The sequence below is a fragment of the Centrocercus urophasianus genome, unplaced genomic scaffold, assembly GCF_019232065.1.
Source record: "Centrocercus urophasianus isolate 14NV4802_14NV808 unplaced genomic scaffold, USGS_Curo_1.0 seq_29, whole genome shotgun sequence".
In the NCBI taxonomy this organism is placed as follows: Eukaryota; Metazoa; Chordata; class Aves; order Galliformes; family Phasianidae; genus Centrocercus; species Centrocercus urophasianus.
The window spans coordinates 4,252,143-4,273,534 of record NW_024884855.1 but is presented as its reverse complement, the minus strand read 5'-3'; the positions used below and the strand labels follow the sequence as shown (position 1 = coordinate 4,273,534).

The window sequence follows — 21,392 nt, the reverse complement described above, 5'->3', positions numbered from 1 at the left end:
CGAGGATGCTGGAGGTCTCCAATCCCTGTTTTGCTGCTGCTGTGACAAACCTGTGGAACTGCGGCATCACTGCTGGAGCTGCTACAGGAGGACAGCATGCATCGGGATGACATGCAAAGATGCACTTAAACATCAAACTTTAAAAACTTGCACAGTTGTAGCTGCTTAATTGCTTTGCTGCGAAAGACTAATGTGACATCTGAGGAAGTCGTATCTAAATAAGTCAGGAGATAAGGTTTCTCGAGAAAGAAAAGGCATAGATCTGCTGAGGACTCTTACAAACAGACTGTCAGGAGCAGTAAAACTGACGCGTGCTTAAGTGTCTTGGGGACCGAGTTCTGTGTTTTGTGTGCCCGAGGGGAGTGGCAGCCTGGGTTCAACCTGTTCGAGCCCAAAGTTTGCAGATGCTACTGGAGGGGGTCTGTCCCGATGCAGGTCGGTCTTACTCCTAGCTATTTCGATTAGAAATGAGTGTCGCTGCAAGAAGGCGTCACCTGCCTGTGGTAGCGAGCTGGTGTATTATTCCGGCAGAAGCAAATAAGTTGTGGCAGCTGGAGTGAGGTGCCGGAACGGGGAAAGCAGCAGAGCCATGGCGTAGGTGCAGCAGGAGCGGGATTGGCCGGGGCGGGCGCGAGCCGTGAGCACAGCGCCTGGAATGGGAGCGTCGGGCTGCACGGAGCAGCGGGAGCGCCCCGACGGAGCCGGCTGCTGCACGGCGCCTGTGTGCATCCTGCCGGCGGTTTGGAGCTTTTCGGGCTGCTCTTAGCGCGGAGGCCGCCGCTCCACGTTCGCTCTCCTGAGCCACGGCAAGGATTTCGCTTCGACAGCCTCTGCATCGAGAGAAAGGAGAACGCTCTGGGGGTTTCCCGGGCTACCAGCCTCTCGCTGGGACTGTTAACGTGAGACCAGCGCTCAAGTTTGCCTCTCTTCTGCCCCAGCCCCGGCGCTTTCACCATTCCCGATGTGACACCTCCCCCGATTGCCTGGGTCTGACTCATTCGCTGGTTCTGGGAGAGGCAGAACGGGGAGGGGGAGCCTTCAAAGTAGCCGCGATTTGTCTCGCTTTGACGAGGCGTCCGTGAGCTTCGCCCCGGCAAAGGCGGCGGGGCTGGGGACGGCGGAGCGGAGGGGGCCGGCAGCGGCCGCCGGGTGGCTCCCGTCGGTGGCTCCCGCCGAGCCTCGGGGCCGCGCCGCTGTCAGCCCCGCCGGAGGTGGAGGACCGGGGAGCATCGGACCGGGAGCTGCCGCAGCAGCGTTGCAACTGCCCTTCCAACAGCCGGAAAAAAAAAAAAAAATAAAATAAAGAAAGAAAGAAAGAAAAGAAAAGCCATGAAGACGTTGAAACGCCTCCTGCCAAAAGTAAAGAGCAAATCTCAGTTGTGATGGCTCTGCTAAAACTTGATCCTGCGGGATTTCAGGAGATAAAGAGCTGCCAGGCTCGCACGTACCGCGGTGGGCGCAAGTCGCGGGATGAAATCCCGGCATTAGAGGACCTATTTCCCGCCCCGTTGTTTGCAGAGGAACCCGCTGAGATGAGTCGGAGGAGGGCGAGCCCAGAGCGATGTGGGGTGCGAACGCGGTGAGTGCGGCGCTGAGCAGCGGTGGGAGCCTTTGGGTCCTGGGGTCGCTTTAAGAAGTGTCTCCGTGCATATTTACTGAGGATAGCGAATGAAAAACCGAAGCAACCCTAGCCTGTGTGTCTCCCTGGGTCGATTTACGGAAAATTGGGAACGAATCTGTGCCTTCCAAGATGCGGAGTCTCGCGCCACGCGCCGTGCTGCTCCCCGCTCCCTGCGGGCCACGAGCCGCCCCCCTCCTGCCCGTGCGGATGAGTTGGCCGCTGGCGCTGCCCCCGGGCGGGATGCGCTCGTGCGGGCTCGGCTCGTGCGTTCCCGGAGAGGCGGGAGCTGCCGGCCGGGCTGAGGACGCTGCCGGGCGGGCTGTGGGTTCCAGGGCCATCTCCGGTAGGGAGAGCCCGGATTCGTTCCTAAACGCGGGCGGGTGGGGGGAAACTTTTGAGTCCGGTCACTCGGAGTCGCTTCCAGTCGCGGTAATTCAGTTCGCGTGCCACGTGAGATTACATTTGATTTTATTTTTTTTTTCCCCGTTAAACATCCAGCCCTACTGACGGCTTTTCTCCTCTCCTCTTCCTTCCCTCCGTTCTCTCCCCGTCTGCAGCCCCCCTGCGCCCATCTCTCTGGCCGCCTAGCTGCCCTCCCGGGATGCGATGGGCCTCGCGCTCTGCGGCGGGGATCACGCTTGCGGCCGGCGGCGCGAAGGCCGCCTGTGAGCCCGGGCACCGAGGGGCGCGACATGCCCGCGGCAGCGGCCCCGCCAGCACCGGCACCACCGGCACCCGCGGCTGCCGCCACCGCTCCGTCTCCTGAGGCGCTGGGTACGTGGGACGGCGCCGCGCGGACGCGAGGGGGCGCCATCGTGCCGCCGCGAGCGGGCTTCGTGGGCGCTCGGCGCGGTTCGGCGGGGAGCGGGGCGCTCTCGGCGCTGGGTGCGGGCGGGAGGTGTCGGGAGCGCGGGTTCGAATCTCCGGGTTGTGCAGGGGCGTGAGAGGCCGCGCTGTGGCTCTGCCCGCCGCTGACTGCGCCGTCTTTGGTGCTGCAGCGGTGGGAACGTGGCCCGCACCGCTTTGATTTAGGAAGCACGTTGGGACTGATTTGCAATTAAATGGTCTCAACAAGCTCATCTCCTAGTCTGCCCCGACAAGAGGTGATGATATAGCAAGCCCTTGTCTTGGTGTGCGTTTCAGCAGCAGATGATTCTGATTGATGATGGAGATACGGTTGGCATGTTGAAAGAGATCTGAAAACTGCCACTCCTGATTGGCCAGCCCTGCTGGTGCTTTCTGTGTGACGCTTTGCAACAAGGTTGGCTCAGTGTGGCACAGGGACTCCCCTCTTGCAGTTAGTTAGCAGTCAGTCGTGGGGGTGGAAATCCCTCGGGGGCACAGAAACAGAGGGAGATCTTGCGGAGTCAGAGCTCCTTTCCCTCCGTCAGATAGTTTAGATCACTTCTTCTCTGGCTCATCTCTCTGTATTCAGCCCCGTACAGAGATCCAGCTGATTCTGAAGTAACCCAATGCAGCTCATTTCTGGATCACCCTCCCCTTCAACACCAGGGACAACTTTGTGTCTGAGATCAGCAGTTCTGAGATGCTCCAGTGAATGCCGTGTAAGAGAAGGGAGAAGAATTAAGATAGAATATTGTGCTGCTGAATCTGTTCCAGAGATGCAGTAGACTGTGCCTGAGCAGCAGCTGGCGAGGAGAGATCTTCAGAACTAAAGCAGCACGTTTCTGGGATGCTGTGCAATGAACAGAGTACACGGACTGGGCTTTCCAGCAGACCTCGGGCTTGCTTCTCTCATTTTAAGCTAACGCACCTCTTTCTACCAGACTGTGACTAAATCTTAAATAGACACACCAAAGGAAAACAGACTTCTGTTCTTCACCTGCTTTAGGAAGGCAAGGTTAAAGAGAAGGATGATGGCGCCTTGTTTGAATCGTTTCAGTCATTTCAATTTTGTTAGCCACCCAGAAAAAATGTTAATGGCTATTTCTTCCGAACTTGTGCTTTTTTTTTTCCTGTTGCCTTGCTTGTGGGAGACCAACTGCAGTACCATCTATCACTGCCAACTCAAGTTTTTGAGGGATGTAAGCTTGAAACGAAACTACGTGAAGAATGTGTTATAAAAAGCTGCTAAACTTTGTCTGGTGTCCAGAAGCTTTCTGTTTAGAACCTCCACTGGAGATACGCAGTACATATTTTTTTCCTCTCTGTTCCTTTTCTCATACAATGTGATCACTTTTACAGGGGATAAAGCTGGCAAAGATGAGGAAAATTGGCTGTGCTCTCCTGGTTCTCCAAGCTCTTCTTGCACCTTTGGATCTTGTTCGTGGAGCAGAGAAGAATTATCCTGTCCTGAACATTGCAGTCATTCTGGGAAGGACCAAGGATATCACAGAGAGAGATATCAGATCTCTCTGGACCAGGGAGATGTCAGCAGACCTGACTGTTGATGTTAATGTAGTGACCCTTCTGGTGAACCAGACTGACCCTAAAAGCATCATAACACACGTTTGCGACTTGATGTCAGGTACCAAGATCCATGGAGTGGTTTTTGGAGACGACTCAGATCAGGAGGCAGTAGCTCAGATTTTGGATTTTATTTCATCTCAGACTTCTATTCCAATTCTTGGAATTCATGGCGGGGCCTCCATGATAATGGCAGATAAGGTAGGAAGATTATTCAAAGCCTTCATTACTCTAATACTTCAGTGTAAGAATACTTCTAATTATCTCTTTTTACTTTAAGAAATAAAAGAATATACAGAGCAGTGTCCTCATTGGCTACTCACCAAATATTTTAAAATATTTTGGGGTTCATACCTGAAACTCAATTTTCTTTCCACTCTAAAAGTGATCCTAATTAAACTTTACTCTCCACCAAATCTAATGCTGATCACCTCAAAAAAATTATTAGCAAATACAATGTTTGGCTGTAAAAGTAACAAAGAATTCAATCAACTAACTGTAGGGACAAAATACAAAATTATAAGCAGATACTATTTATGAGCATGGCAGAATAGTAGCAAGTTATAGCTTAAGGACAGTAGTTGTAACAGGGCATTTGTATTAGACTGAACTCTTGTGATCTGCTATGGTCTATAATTTAAATAGACTTGCAAGCTTGTAGTCACTGTATTAATTAAATTATTTTTTCACTAACCAGATACTTCTAACTTCCTACTATAGCTCATGAAAATCCACAAAGCGTTGTCAGAACCCCGGAGGTAATGACAAACTGCTTTGTTGGAAAACATTTCTTTACATAATCCATCGTGAGATTGTGGAACGGCAAACAGAAGTGACTCACGTATGCAGCTCATTTGCTTTAACACTGCAACAGTTAAAAATATATTTACTGGCACTGCAGGTAGGTTTGATCTTGTGGAGCCATTGGTGCTGCCTGGGAAGCAGTAGGTGTGTGGCACCTCCTGGGCAAGGCGTTCTGGTGTGGAGAGCTGCTTGGCCTGAGGGTCTGTGAGAAGCTCCTGCTGATGCTGAAGAGCACGTGCTGTGTGGAAGGGAGTTTGTGTGGGCAGGCAGTCGCTGGTTTTCCAGCACACAGCTTGCACTGCAAGCATCCCACACGATGTTAATTGCAACTTATTTCCTGTTACTTGTACCCTTTAGGTTTTCTCATTCCCTAAAGACTGTTCTTCCTTATAGATGACTGTTGAATAGTCCTTCGGGATCTCTCTGTATCCATCTGAATATGAAGTGGTATCATAACTTGGGGGAGCCGAAGTAGGGAAGATGCAATGATCTGTTGCATCTTTTGCACCTTTTCTCTCACAAAAAACGTATTCCGCTGTTATTAAAGAGATCTTCATCTCTCAGTATCATGAATGACCTTTAAAACTTGTGATACAACGGTGAGAGTAATAACTGCTGAATTATAGTAGAGATTCTATAACAATGGGCTGGACATCTTGATTTGTACGGAGATCTTTACAGCCAGTACTGCTATCTTAAATGTAAATGTAAATGCCGCCAAGTAATACAGATGGTTATTTCTTGTGCTTTTAAATTACTGTACAGACTTCCTTATCTTACTGAAGTTAGAGTTCCTAGATACGTATGAAGCTATTTGATGTGTGTCACTCAACTTTCTATACCAGTACAAAAACATTTGAGACTGAAGAACCCAGGGAGAGCTGAGTGATGAAACTGGCAGAAATCTGTACAGTATCAATGCTCAGTAGCTGAATGCAGGATGTTCCTGATACAGATGATTATTTATGAAATACTTTTATTCATGAAACAGATTGCATTTTTCCTGCCTCAGGAAGTTAATACTGTGTTCCTCTTGTATGCTAATACTGTCACTGTTACGTCACCATCTTTGATGTTGGGGGTTATCGCCGTGTGATAATATAACACTGTGCTGAATATTGGCTTCTAAGATTTCCATTTGGGAAATCAAAACTGTTCACTTGTGTGTTAAGGCAATCGAACAGAGCTGTCTTTAGTAGCTTGAATTGGCTGAGGGACTTTTATGATCGTGTAACTGAAATTGCCTCCGTTTTTATCTTGGCTGTTCCAGTGTGCAGTATATCTTGGCAGTGCCTTTGGAACAGCGCAGAAATAAGACTTGCGTGTGTCACTCAATTAACCCATCATTTGGGAACGAATTCCTGGGAGCCGGAGGTGAAATTCGCAGTGCTGTCAGAAAAGCAGAGGGGATGAAGGAGGGAGAAGAGCTGCAAATATAAAATCTTCCTTCCAAGGCGGTGTCAGGATTTCAGCCGAAACGCACGGCTGCTGCCTTACGTAGAAAGTTGATCGGTGTTGAGTCTTCTGTTTTGTCTCCCGTACAGAGACTGCTAGCATACATAAAAGGTGCTCAGTCTCACTCCTGCCTGTGGATGGAATTCCCACCTCTGGTACTCCATGGCCATTTCATTTGTCCTTACTGTGTGGCTCTGGTAGTTTCCTTCCTTCTGTGTGGATTCATGCCAGCACTGTGTTTTAGATGACTTTTAGATGGAAATGAGTGTGCTTGTGTTGTACCTGCTCACTTGTAGTCTACAAGCAAGGCTGGCACACAGGCAGCACAACAATTCAGTGAATTCTGTGCCAGTGCTTATATGATGCTTAACTGTCCTAAACGTGAGCTGAGCTGTGGATGTGAAAGAGAAGTATCTTTATTCTTGAAATCTGTATTCCTACAGGCTTCCCTGGAACGCTATGAGTGGATGAGCTTTCCATTTTCTGCGCTGTTAATTAATACTGCTCTTGGGCTATGATGTCCCAGTGTGAGCGCTGGCTGTGCTCTGGGTGCTGCCATGGCCACTAGAAGGACCTTGCTGCAACCTTGTTAAAATTCGGCTGCACAGCCCAGGGAATGCATTGCTTCATATGGATTATAAAATTGATGGCAGGTGTGTAAAGCCAACAGTACTGAAATGCTTTCTATGCTTTCCCTCACCTGGTACCTCCTGTTAAAGCCCAACCAATAAAGCTCCGAGGTGCCTGTGGCTGTGCAGCATCTGCATGCCCCAGCTGCACCATAGAGGTGCCCTGGACGGCAGCGCGTGCTTTGCTTGTCATCAGCACTGTCACCTGCTGCTGGCAGCAATCCTGCTGCCAATGAGGTGCTCCTGTGGACTTTGGTCCCCAGTTCTTCCGTGGGCTCAAGGAATGTTCATATTTGAGACAGTCCACTGCAACAAGATGAGAACTGTGTGTGGGACATGTGTGCCAACCTGCTGTGCGTCGGCAGCCCTGGGAGGATGCTGCTAACAGGTTGGCTGTTTATTAACCCCCCTGTCTGTAGAGGTTTGAAATCTTAAACCAAACACTGCTTAGAATCTGTTTCCTGACTTCTGCATTTCATTTTGAACTAAGTTAGGTTTGTTTCACCACATGCTATCGTTATAATGATTGTAATTAAGACTCCTTTCTAAGAACATTACGGTTAGTTCTGCTACGATAACGAAGGATTTGTTTCCTTCAGAAGTGAAAAGAAGCCGCCTGTGTTATAAAAGCACCTGTGAGAACTGAGCATCTCTGAACTATGGTACTTCTGTATATTTCAAAACTGAGTCTAACTTCTTGTTAGAAATCTCTCTGAAAGACACAAAAACGGGAAGCATTTTAGTGTGATGAAAGCATGCGTGTAGCTGAGCAGCACTAAAGGTGAAGGCAGTTTTCCTTTAGGGCCATTAAAAAGTGGCACTTCCTGAAATAGCCTTAGAATTGTTAAAATAAATCTTTACTATCCCAGGAAATACTGTGATGATATTATAATTCTTTGTTATTCTCTGAGCTGATGAATTAACACTGATAATTAACACTTTCATTAATTGTTTGGGATAAAATCCATTCTGCACCTACCACCATCTTCTGCTTTCCTTTTATCTGCCTTGCTCCTAGCTGTGAATGCAGAATGGTAGAATAACAGAAATCAGAGGGATCTCTGGAGGTTGCCCAACCGAAGCCCCATTTGTCAGCAAGTGAGCTGCAATGTTGGGTCAGGTCCTTCAGGAACTTCTCCAGTCTGGCTCTGAACATCTCTTGTTTTGCTGTGAGACTAACTCTGTTTAGACACCTGTCCTTACCTGTCTCCAGCAAACTCCCATTCCTTTGGCCCTTCCTTGCAGCCTTGTGTGCCTCCAGTCCTTTGGACTTACTGAGAGGTGGTGGTGATTGTATGGGGGGAGCCCAAAACCAAATGTGTGATTGCAGCCCTGCTCTCAGGAGTTGCAGGGAGGGAGTGATGCTCCACAGGCTTACTGTGCATAAATGTGCTTCAATTCTCATGCTTTAAAAATTGTTGCAAAGAATGGGAGAGGATGTAGGATTTCTTTTTTATTGTAGATCACTTCTGGATATAATGATTCCTGGAGCTGTTTATTGATTTGTATGTCTCTGTGTGTTATTTTTTTCCCCCTAGCTCATGTTAAAACAGTCCTACATTCTTACAGAAAACCTTTCATTTAAATTTGCTAACTTCTCATTCTTGCCTTTGCTGTTAACTGATATTAGCACGTATGTGGCAGCGTACTTCTGAACAAGGTAATGATTTTGGCTTTGGTTAGCACTGCAGAAGGTAGGAAGATGAAACTACAGCTAAATGCCTCGGTCTGAAAATACCAGTATTTATTTAATCTTTCATCTTTCATACATTATACTGTTCCATTGCATGCTAGCAATACTTCTAGCTTCTGCCTCTTGTAAAGGAGTGTTTCAGTGTTTCCTTTCCAGTGATTTTCCTTTCTTGCTGTACTAATGCTGCTACAGGAAGCATAACTTTCAGAAATTCTTATTGCACTTTTAACTGCCACAAAAACGCAGTGTTGATCTCCCTCTGCATATGTATAGATATTTATTTAAAAATAAAATCTTGCATATGCTAAAGATTTTTATAACTGAGCATGTAATTCACAGTTGTATCCTTTACACGCATGTGCTATAACTGTTTGTAATTAAATGGTTAAAAATGCCTGAAATCTGTCTCACTGAGGCATATGGACTGGATTCAATTTCTTGTGCTTTTTTTTACCTGGAGCCAACTCTCAGCAAGCATGAGATGGTCAGGATGCAGCGTGCTGCTTTGCATCGCTATGCTTGTGCTGTCATGGCTATGGAAAAGTGAAGTTTAACGGTGTTTGCTGCAGTGTTTGCTACTTTGAGCTATGCCTCAAAGCTTGAGGGAGCATTATACCATGATGTGCTTTGTTTTCTTGCTTTCTTGCTGTTTCTCTCCTGTTCTCTCTTACTTTTCTAGAGGATTTTCCTGCCTATTTTGTATTTTCCTCATTCTTCCCCCTTAGTTTGATGAAGGAAAGTGTGGTGGATTTCCTGTAATACTGTGAGAGTGAGCTTTGAACTGTGTCTCTGGGAGACAAACTTGGAGTAATTTATCCAAGGAAGAGGACAGTGACAGAAATTCCTAATGTCTTCAAAAACTAGTAAGCAGATTGAAGGAAGTAGAAGTCTTTTGCTCAGCACCATATCTTCGAGTTTACCTGGTGTTTGAGGTGGATGAGGTGTGGGCAAGCTCCTGTTTTCAGCTTGCTGCAGTTTGCAGTGTTGTAGCTGAGCCCAGGCTGCAGGATGGGATCCTATAAACCGCTCCCATGTAGCAGAGTGCAGTGATGGGCTTCACTGGGACTTAATCTTATTTGCAGTAAGTGTAATATATTTTCATCTCAAAGGTATCATTCTCTTTCTCTTCATGCTATCTGTTCTTACAGTTCTTGAAAACAGGAATCCATAAATGCCTCCATGTGTTTTGAGAACATCTTAAAATTGCCAGTAAGTCAGTGTCTAGATCATTCATGCATCTGTCCAAGCTATTGCCTACCTATGGGAAATTATAACACAGCCAGCTCCCAAGCAGGGAAAAGTAGGACACCAGGCCTTCAGCATAATTTTCTGCTTGCAGAAATTCTTGGTGGCATCTTTAGAATTATTTTTTTTTTCCAGAAGCGTTCTCAAACATAAAACCTAAAATGATTTCCTTTAAGCTACAAAATAATAATGGGACTATTATAACTCTCATAAGGCACTTCTGGTAATCAGAATGTATCTGATTCTGCCTGAAAATATTCATCCTAATAAAATTATGCAGTGAAAGAACAGAAGGGCATTGGTATCATGTCAAAAATGTTTTTAACATCTTTTCTATTAATTGTTTTTGAGAGCTTGCTTAGATTATTTGAATAAGTAGCTTAATAGCCCTTTATATTTGCCACTCATTTGAGATAACAGTTGAATGTGAAGAGTCTCTGCATTCCAGCACTGGTTTTGTTTGTCAGAAACTGGGGGTCATCTGGGCCAGCCTTGCCCTCTTCCCAGCCCCATTCTGCCTCTTCTGCTTCCCCTCTCCTGGAGCTATGAAGTCGTGTGCATTTTACTGAGGGAGCCCAGCCTGGATTGTCTCCATGCCATCTGTCACCATATTGTTTGTTTAAATCCCTGAGATATTTTCTTCTCTCCTGAAATTAATAAAACTGTAGCAGCATCATTGGCTATTTATATTTGATTCACACTCAATGTTCTCAGGAGAAAAGCCCCGTGCTTGCACTTGAGGTATGTAAGCTGGACAGTCTGTCTATACAGAATACCCAAAAGTTGGTTCTGCAGCCTCAGGGCTGCAGCTGTGCTCCAGCCCTGAGCTCTCTGGCTTCTCCAGAGACCTGTGTGAAGTACAGTGCTGCCAGAGAGGCCTGTATTTTGTGTGGAAGCACATTGATTTCCTCCTGTCAGGATGGAGCCTACAAGGAGCAGTGGTTGGTGCATGGAGGCCACTCACTTTCATCTTTAAAATGCTGCATACCTTAATGCCAGGCTTGGAGTATGCTCTCTTAGGGAGTTTCTTCACCAGCAGCTGACTCATTGGTCAGTGGTTTGGGCTTTCTATCCCCACTGCAATGTTGAGCACATGATTTCATCCTGGGCCTCCACAGAGGATAGCTGGCTGTTCCCTTGATGCAGGCTGGTCACCTGCTGCAGAGCGGCTGGGAGCGCTGGCCCTGCTGTTGGCACGGTGCTGTGCTGTGCTCAGCTATTTATTTATAGCCTGCTTTTGTGCATCTCAGAGCGGGATGCTTCTATAAATGTTTCATTCGAGGGATTGTGGGGTGGGAAGATGCTCATCTTTTTGTTTAGTATCCCTTCCCTCACAGCGTTTATTTCTCAGTGTCCCAGCTTTTGGTTCAGGACTCTGTGCCTGTAATTCTGTCAGCACCAACTTTTGACCATTTGTGTTTACCAATTTGCCTCTCTCCATGACCAGAATTCACAATAGGATTGCTTTGTTTTCACTACATTGATTTTGTGCCTGGTGGAAACACATTGCATATGTAAAGCCACTATGAAAGAGGGAAGAGCGAGGATTTTATAGCCACCTTCCAGCTCAACACAATTTACAATACAATTAGGAACGACAGTTATAATTGGATAAACAGAAAATAGAATTAAGGTAATCTGTTCTAAACGCGCAACATTTCTGTAATGAGTTGCTTTTAGGAGTTACAGAAACATATAATTACCAGACAAATTACATGTTATTTTTTTTGTGTGTGTGAGGCTAATTTAGTGTTCTGGGTAAATTGTGCTGGCAAAAGCATCAGAGTTATATGAAGTACCTAATTGGGACAAGATAAGGTTTGTGAATTCATCATAACAAAACAGATGCAAAAATTATGGAGGCTGTCTGTATTCCAGTCAAGTACTGCTTGGATGGTCTGCTTTATTTTAGATAGTCACGTCACTTTTGTAGTCAGTAAAGTAACCCTGTCCTCTTTGGTTTGGTTCAATCCATTTGCTGTTTCTTCCCTTCCTTCTTGCTCTGCATTTCAGCTGTTATATGCAAAAAGGCTGAAATTTCCCACTGTGGAGTCTGGATTCTAGCCAAAGATGTGGATGACTCTGGTGCTTCAGATGCAAAACCTTAAACTCTGTAGCTTAACAGTGTAAGACAAAACTGAACTGGTACAGAAGATGTAAAAAGAAGCATTTGTTTTCTTTTCTTGCTCAGACTGAGTATTTCATACCCAGTCTCTTCTGAATGCAATCTCCTTCCCCCAAACACCTGTGTCTCTCCAAGCACTCTTCTCTTATGCTGCCTTCCTCTTCAGCCCATCTGCTTGCTATTCCTATCTGTGCTGGGCTGTCACGCTAGCATTCAGTTTTATTTCTTTATTGCATTAATTCACTTCTGGTAGAAGAAAGGTTGGTTAGGAGGAAATACACCTCTCCACCTAAAATCGGGTCCCTTAATGTCAGGAGTACTAGGACTCTTTCAGTGTATATAGAGAGGATAGTTATGCTAAAATATGATTACTGGAACAAGTAAGAATTGTCTGAAATCCCAAGAAAAAAGGTCACAACTGTTATGACTTTAAGCCAAGCCCGTTTATATTTAATAGTAGAAAACACAGAAAGGGTGAGAAACTGAGCCAGGGTAATGGAGGTGCAGAGCTGTGATGGTGAGAAACCAGCAAGAGAAGTTGCTGATGAAAGTGGTCTGTTTATTACTACTTGTGAGGAATGAAATATGAGAAATCCAAAAGAATTCAAAACTCCAGCCATCATTTCCAACTTGGTATCTCTTCAGGACTCCTGGCCTTGGGAGTTTGGAGAGCTCTGCTGCTCTGCTGAGTGATTTCTTCACCCAGCACATTGCATTCTCCTGTTGGTGAACTGTTCTTAAAGTGCTTTCCGCAGTGCAGTGTAGGCAGACTGAGCTGTAGGTAAACATCTCAGAGTTGCTGTATCAGAAACTGCACGTTTGTTTCCTAATGACATTTGACTTTCTCCTGGTTTTTGGTTTTTTTTTTTGTTTTAATTTACATTCTCTCCTTTCTACAACCTTTGCAGATGGTCAGCCTAGAGGCTTCCTAAGTGTACAGTCTCACTACTTTTCTTTTTATTGCTGTACCAGTTTGTCCAGCACCCACGTCCTTCTAGGTAAACATCAATTTCTATGGAAAACAGAATTATTTTTGGAATAATTCTCTGATTTGTGGCAGTAAATGTACTTTTTTAATGCATTTCTGTTGTGTGCATGTGCTTTAAGGGGGTGCCAACTGCCTTGGACTTGAGGAACAGGCATTTGAAAATATATTGATGAATCTCTTCTTTCTCAACTCATTTTCAATTAAATTAATCTGATTTTCAGATCTCCCTCTGGGGGCATCACAATACTTGGGAGCAGGGTGAACTGACACTTAAAATGTATGAAAACAAATTGCTTTCCACAGTGTATGGCGGCTTGCTGATTCTGCAGTTTCCCCTTCATGGTGTTTGAGAATGTGTTTTGCTGCGGCTTTAAAATATTGTGAAGACTTACATTTACTGGCACCTGTAAACTTAAATTGTAGTTATTTGCACGGTACATATTTATGGATCATTAATTATATAAATGCTGATGACATCCGAACAGCTGACTGTATGAGGTTGAAAAGAAGCAATGGCTTCTGAGCATAAGGAAGTGTCACATGAGGTATTTTGGCTGCTGTCAGGGTAAGCTCTCTTGCAGAAGGAAAAATACAAGTTTGCTTGGTTTCTTTTCCTTAAACTGGCTAAAGTAAACAAATCTCCTCACTGCATCTTCTAGATATGCTCATACTGACACTTCTCATAAATTTTTCTAGGTTGTCACGTTTTCCTTTTTCAAACCTTTTTCACATCAGGATGGAGGCATCTGGCTACAATCTCTGTTGTTCTTCTATCATCATTTTGTAGCATAAGAATAACTGGAATATTTCCAATGAAATGACACTAGGACTGATATGAATGAATTGGGATAGGAGTAATTAGTAAATAATCTTCATATTTAGAATATCCTGAGCAGTTGTTAAATGGCTCCTTGCTATACAAAAACTTTCAGATTCCCAGTTTGTCCTAAAAGTGCATCTTACAGTCTCGAAGTTAAAATTTAAATGAATATGTGGATACTTCATACTTTCCTTTAATGGTCTTTGAAAGCCTTACGATGTTATTTGTGTGCTTGCATAAGTTGTTTTCCTTAAGTGTGCACTGGTTCTCCGTTTCCTTGTGTTAGGTGACTGCTGGCTTGAGAAGAGCTGCTCTGTGATTTACCCTGTTCACAGTAAGAGCTTGAGATCTTAAAATAGTGAGTTATCCAATAATAAAATGTAACGGTCCAGCTCAGTAATCCTTATTCCAATGTAAGTCCTATTGATTTGTTAAGCTGCAATGGGCACTTCAGTGGGCACTGCCTGAAAGCCATGGAAAATATAGGGCAAAATAGAAATGAACTTCACTAATTTCCCAACTTTTACTGCTTTTTTACTGTGTGCAGTAATTTATAGACATGCAGAAGCTAACAGTTCATGCTGAAAACAATTCTTCAGGTCAGCAAAGGCATATCCAAATGCCAAGGAGGGTGACACATGGAGAAAAAGGGAGCATCTGCACATACAGCATACAGGCCATGTGTGAGCCCTGTGTGGAAGATGAAGTCCCTGCAGCATAACTGAGTTCATTGAAAAGCAAAGGCATGCAAAGCAAGCGAATATTTAAAATATCCTTTAATGCCTGCTTAAATGCTTTTTGAAAGATTTTAGTGCTGCAGAGTTAGGAGATGAAGGAGTTTTTGCAATCCTAAGAAGTTGCTCAGTACGTTCATTACTTAAAAGGTGTAATGATACAATTATAGCCTCTTAATATATAGTTATATAGTTTGCCTCTTAATATATAGTTACAGAGTTTGAGTTGGAAGGGACCTTTGAAAGCCATCTAGTCCAATTACCCTGCAGTGAGCAGAGACACTACAGCTCAATCAGGTTGCTCACAGCCTGGCCCACCCTGACCTTGAATGTCTCCGGGGATGGGGCATCCACCCTTCCCTGGGCAACCTGTGCCAGTGCCTCACCACCCCTACTGTAAAAACTTTTTCCTTATATCCAACCTAGTTGAAACTCAAAGTTATACATTGGACTGAAGGCATGCTCTGCTAGAAAGAGCAGTCACTGGTTAAAGGTGTGATTTGGTGTGTCAGGAGCTGTTGTTGCTCCTTACAGTGCTTTCTTCCAAATTAGTTGCTGGACTTCTGGTTAAATATTTTGAACCTTGTTTTACTTAAATTAAATCTGACGGTCCATGTAAGTTGCTGCAAAAGTAATGCCTCCTATTTATTTCCATGAATACTACAACAGGTGCAGAAAGCACAATAACGTTATTTGATAGAGCAAACTCTCAGCTACGAAACAGTTTTTCAACAGTCATTGTATCAGTGTGCCCCTCTGCTGCCATCTGTCATGCACTAACCAAATGTAGTGGGATATTGGTGGGAAGGTTCAACCACCACTGCCATCCCAAGGTTTGCCTCTGACTTCACAGGCCAACATAACACAATAGGAAGCATTATTGAGGAGCAGACCTCATACTTAACATTTCACATTTGAAATGGAGTCTAGCTTTCTCAGGTCACTTAAAGGTTTCATTTGCATGTTAAAGTCGCTATGTCATTAAACAGCTTTTCTGGTTCAGCTCAGATGATGGTATGTTTTCCTTCTTAACAAGCTTTCTGGGGTTGTATTAAAAAAAAACCGTGTTCTCCCTCCCTTAGCTTCTTTTAAAATCAAGTATGTACAATAAGACTGAATCCCCCTTGAGCTGGCTTAATCATTTGTTTTTCCATCTGCGGAGAGTCCATTCCCAAAGTAACTTCAAAGAGCCCTGCCTCAGTAAAAGCTTCCAGCTTTGGGGCAGCGAAGATTACAGAAATGTGCTTATGCAATACTTTGAAACCTCTGGCTATCTTGGTATGGAGGTTAGAGCTGAATGTATGCTTCTTTTATTCTGTTACTATAACCCCTAAAGGTTTATAACTGAAAATTGTATTGCAGTAACCGTGTGCAGTGCGATGCTGTGGGCACGAAACGTGGCAGCCAGAGGCCTTGGGGGAGCAGCAGCTCCACAAAACCCAGGCTTGGCATGAGTTGTCCATAACGTACCTGCAGAAGCACATTCAGAATGTTTGTTATATTTTACACTTAATCCAGCCTGATCTGTGCAATCTTTAATCAAACAAACCTCAAGCACAGTGGCTCCTGGGAGAATAGTTCCTTTTAAAATTTTCTGTGCTGATATTTATAATCTACTAAAAATAACAACAACCCCCTGGCCACTACAGAGGAATAGATTGAGATAAATATTTTATGTCTAATGTGTATGTCATGTTTTTGAGTACAGTAACAAATATACAGCAGTTAAAATTGTCATTGGTGAGTTTGGGAGGATCTGCATCCTAATTCTGCAGTGTAAGTAGTTGTCCTTATTTCTGTGCTCTGGAGTCTGTGCCTTACGTGTGGTACTCCACTCAATGGCTGTCATCTTCATTTTGGAGAGCTGTTGATATTTTTATTTTATTTTTTTAATTTTTGACAGAGCTCCTGTCAAAATCCCATTTTGTCAGCATGTATGAGATTTGCCCCAAATTAATTTCCTGTGGAGAGAAGGGCTATGAGTTTGTTCTCAGTATAATGACTCTTGTGGATTATAGTATCTGTTAGTAGAAATGCACTGCTTTGATTTTAACTGAAACTATTTCTAACTATGGCCAAGATCTTAATTTTTGGCTTAATCGAATCCTTGCCACAAGCAAATCTAATTCTGGCATGCTATTTCAATCACACAGACTTTCATTTCTGACTAAGGATTGGAAGGATTAACCCAGATTTTAGCAGGTCTCTCCATGACCGGGTGGATAGGATTAAAATCTCTGTGCTGCTCATTGTGGATGTTTATTTCAGTTTTTAAGCATTAGACTTATGTCTTTTGACCATGACTGGAAATTATGGAAAACTTCTGAGAGTAAGAGCATGGCTAAAGGACAGCATGCTGAATTTGCTGGATGTCACTGTGTTTCAATTTAGAAAACAAACAAACAAAAAAAACCCCACCAAACATGGTCAGCCTGTTTACAGTAATGCAACGTATGGTTTATCAGATTGCAGATTTTACAGTTTATAGTAAATTTATCAACCTGGAGGCATTGTAAAAATGGATACATGAGAGTAGAGAGAAGTAAAAGAAGAAAGAGATTAGATTTAATATGGCCAAATTGGAACATCTTGCTGAAGCACTTGTATGCAGCAAACTTTTTGGTGCTGATGAAGGCCAGAATAAAGGTCATCTAGTGCACCCCCTCTGCAATGAATAGGGACACCTGCAGCTTAATCAGGTTGCTCACAGTCTGGTCCACTGTGACCTTGAATCCTCCTAAGCCCTTGTAGAAAGGGGCGTCCACCACCTCTCTGGGCAACCTGGGCCAGTGCCTCACCACCATTACTATAAAAAACTTCTTCCCTATATCCAGCCTAAATCTCCCTCCTTTAGTTTAAACCAATTTCCCTTGTCCTATCACAACAGACCCTGCTAAAGAGTCTGCCCTCCTTCTTTCTTGTAGCTCTCCTTTTTCATACTGAAAGGCCACTCTCAGGTCTACCTGGAACCTTCTCTTCTGCATGCCAAACAGCCCCAGCTCTGAGTCTGTTCTCACAGGGAGGTATTCCATCCTTTGGATCATTTTTGTGGCCCACTTCTGGATGTGCTCCAATTGGTTGATGTCTCTCCTGTACTGACACCACATCTGGATGCAGTACTCACCACTGCAGAGCAGCGGGGCAGGATCACCTCCCTTGTCCTGCTGGCCTCGACTCTTTGGGTGCAGCCCAGGATATAGTTGGCTTTCTGGGCTGTAAGGGCACATGACTCTAGTAAAAATGAGCCTGAAGGAGGAATATGATAGCTGGAGGCAGGATGAGGAAAAGCTGTTTGAACAACATCAAATGGACGTGAGGACTAAAACTAAGGCGGGCATGATTTAGGTGGGAGATTGAAGGTACTAAACAGTGTTTGGAAGGGAAAGAAAGACAGTCAGGGAATAATAAGGAACCAGCTACTGTTATGATGGAAACTGGTAAATGAACAAAGAAGGAAGAGGACCTGTGGCATGAAATTCTTTCCAATCCTACATATTTAATCACTTTTATAGAAAGACAGAGATAACTATACAGTAGAATTACAGGATTCTCTCCAAATCTAGCCAGGCATATATAAATGCCAGATTTGGTGAAGATGAAGTGTGCTGAGTAGAATTCTAATGTTTAACTGTTCCTGGACTGTGCAGATTCTCTTTGGAAAGAGAGATAGGCATTGGGATCCATGCAAGAATACAAGAGAGTGTTGCAAAATTTCTAAAATCTTAGCTCCTAGAAACTGATATTCTTTCCTGAGGAAATGTTAATTTGACTTTTTTAAAGTAGGAGGATTTTTTACTTTTGCTTGAATATTTCTGCTTTTTGTGCTTCATTCTTTTCTTGTGCCTCAGGCAGGCATGGAATTCTCATGGGAGAAGTCATGAAGACATACTCTCAACTCGAGATAACAAAACTGTTTCCTGCATGTCATCCTGTCTTATTAGAGAAAAAACAAACCTGTTAACAGCCATGGAGCAGCATGGTTAGAAGGCTGCAACATTCATGGAGGTGAAAAGTTAGAGTTGTGTGGTCTACTCTCTCTTTAATCTAAGGATGAATTTGTCTGCATGTCAGAAATGTAAAGCTAGGTATGCTGTGGTTTATATTACATGAATTTGTGGACAGCCTGGGGTGCAGTTGTAGCTGGTCACCCGAACAGTGTCGTCTAATAGCTGTGCCAGAAATTCATGTCTGTTCTGTGGACTGAAGATGGAAATGAGTAAGCATGAAATATACCTGGAGGTTTGCTTGATTGCAGTGGCCTTGTTTTTGCTTTGGAGAACCAAACCAGTAGCACCTTGCTTGCATGAACATCTTCCACAGGATGATTTTAACTTTAATTCTGTGTTATGTAGGCATGTAGAAGCTAATTACAAACTGCCATGTCTCTTCAAGCTCTGCAGATTTCAGGCTTTACAAGTTCCCACTCCTATCTAATTGCTGCTGCCTTGTACCAGTTACTGTGATCATTTCTTTCAGAAGTCTCTATTCCATAATCTCCAAATATGAGAAAAGAACATCTAAAAATCTCTCTATGTTCCAGTATATACTTTAAATTTCAAGTTTGTGGTAGTGTTTCTGTCTCTAAATAATAAGGAGTTCCAGGCCAAGCAGCAGCTGCCTCGGGCACTGAGAAATGACTTGCTGAAAATGTTGGCTTACTCAAAAGTTTGGTTTACTAAGCAAAATCCCATTAATTCTTGCTTGTGCTCTGGAGAAAGAGTTTCTAGTAAGTGCCATCACAGAAAGGGAAAATGTAATGTGCCAGGAGCTAATACCCGTGTAGTGACTTGACTAAGAGAGGTGATGATAGCAAGATTGTTGCATGTAACCATATCAAGAAAGCAGAAATTGCTGTGATAAGTAAGCGTTAGCTCACTCCTGAGCGTACCTGGGGCAAACAAGATTCCTCCAGGTGGACACCTGACCCTGAGGCATAGGATGGGTTACTGCAGGGCAAGCATGGTGTGCTGGGCCTGAGGGCTGCCATTTGCCCTGCAGGACAGGGCAACGCAGGAATTCCTGCTGCTGTTCGGGGCTGTCTGGAACTAAGAGACTTTGAAAGGCTCAGAGAGATGTTAACAATATAGCTTTAAACTTTGAAAATCTCTCCTGGCTGTTTGCCCCAGGCTAGTGCTTGCCCTCACAGCTGCCTGAGGAACTGAGGATTGCAGGTGCTTCCTTGCAGCTTGCACCGCTATCAGCTGAGAGGGGTTCCTCAGAGACACTGTGCTTGGCCTTCAGTCTTGAGCAACTGCAAATGAGTGTTTCTATCGCTGAGAGTTTGATTTTATTATTGAACAGATCTTATATAAGGCTGGAGAAGGAAGTGCATTTCATAATCTGTAAATTCTGTGCAGACTCAAGTGGGGTCAAAATGTATTTTCTGCATCTGCTGCAAATACAGAGCATGACAATACATACACAGCAGAACATTAGTGAGGGAAGACTATAAAGACATTAGTTATGCTGCACTATTTGTATGCTATTCTGTGCAGCAATGCTTAAAGGACTGAAATGGTGTCCTTGCAGGAATGGAATTTTCTTCCTAAAATACTTCTAAGAAACATTCTAAATCCTTACTGATAATTTAGTGCCAGAGAGCAAGGCTGAAATGATGTGCTAATGAATGTTACATATGGTCTGCAACACATGGGTAGTACTGTTTATAAATAAGTTTTTTGCTCTAGAAATGACTGAACAGCAAATTGGATAAAATTCTGTTTCAAAGTGACCAAGCTTGCTTCTTCCCCGAAGCAATTTAGGCTTCTTCCAGACTTCATTAATACCAGAATTATCATAATCTGTTTGCCTGTTACAGCTGTTTCATTTTCAGGGACCTGCAGCAGCCAATTATTTTGTGATAAAGTGCTTATTAAGGAGAATATGTGGCCAAGTGGAAAGAAAAGGCCCAGGCAGGTGGGAAAGTGCTTTGGAAAGTTTTTTAAGGCACTCCTATGTGTGCTTTTGGGAGAAAAGAAAAATATAGTTTTTAAAGTATCTTCTTAGAAAGTTTTGCTGTTTGTGTGAAGATGCTTGTGTCCTTGCAGTGGAGGTAAGAGGAGTGGATTTGAAGGTATAAAATATAGGATGCACCTCATTTTGAACAAGAAATTAGAAGCGTGCTCTATTTGTACTCTCACTGTTAGAATAAGGCAATGTGAAGAGCTGGAAAATGTTGTAATTTGGTGGATTCCTTTTCCAGGCACAAGTTCATGGATTTCTTTTTGAAGGAGATGGCTTAATCTTTGAGTTAGCAAAGCCGGTATTGTTTAGCATTTATTTTCACTGACTTAATGGAAGAGAATTAGCACAGATAATAAATAAAGCTGTCTTGCCAGTGCAGGCAAAACTGTGAATCATTTCTGTATGCACCAAGGAAACTCTTACTCTGAACACGGGGGGCTGTCTTCCAGCTACAGGACAGTTATGCACGGCAGCACTTTTCTTACAGCAGTTCCTGCTCCCCAGCTACTTTTGTGAGTCATGCCCACGTGTCGTTTTCTTCTTAAGTGTAGCTGTGATGGCATGGTAGCAATTACATGTTGTAGTTTCTCTGATTCTTATAAACATGCTTTCATGTTTATAAGAATATTTTCATCACTTTATTGACTTTTTCATTTATCAATTGAGGGTTAGGGGTATTTATTTATTTATTTATTTTTAAAGTGATGTCCATCTGCATTCAGCTTTATTTTCTTCAATTAAGTCTTCAGCTTTGATTCTTCCTTCTCCCCCCTACTGTTTCTTCTTTAGACTGATGCCTGCTGCTGACAGAGGGGAGGTTTGGAAAAGGATTTTGAGTTTGTCGTCTTTTACGTTCTCTCTCTCCTTTGCTGCTTCTGATCTAATCT

General features: G+C 43.9%; 1 protein-coding gene across 1 annotated transcript in view; it reads left to right on the top strand.

Moving 5' to 3' along the window:
• Window positions 1-1,561: 1,561 nt before the first annotated feature.
• GRIN2A (glutamate ionotropic receptor NMDA type subunit 2A) overlaps window positions 1,562-21,392 on the top strand; it is a 149,905-nt gene continuing 130,074 nt past the window's right edge. Inside the window, exons 1-2 of the mRNA XM_042827976.1 lie at window positions 1,562-1,579; window positions 3,827-4,249. Of these exons, the coding sequence (XP_042683910.1) occupies window positions 1,562-1,579; window positions 3,827-4,249 (441 nt within the window). The remainder of the gene's footprint in view (window positions 1,580-3,826; window positions 4,250-21,392) is intronic.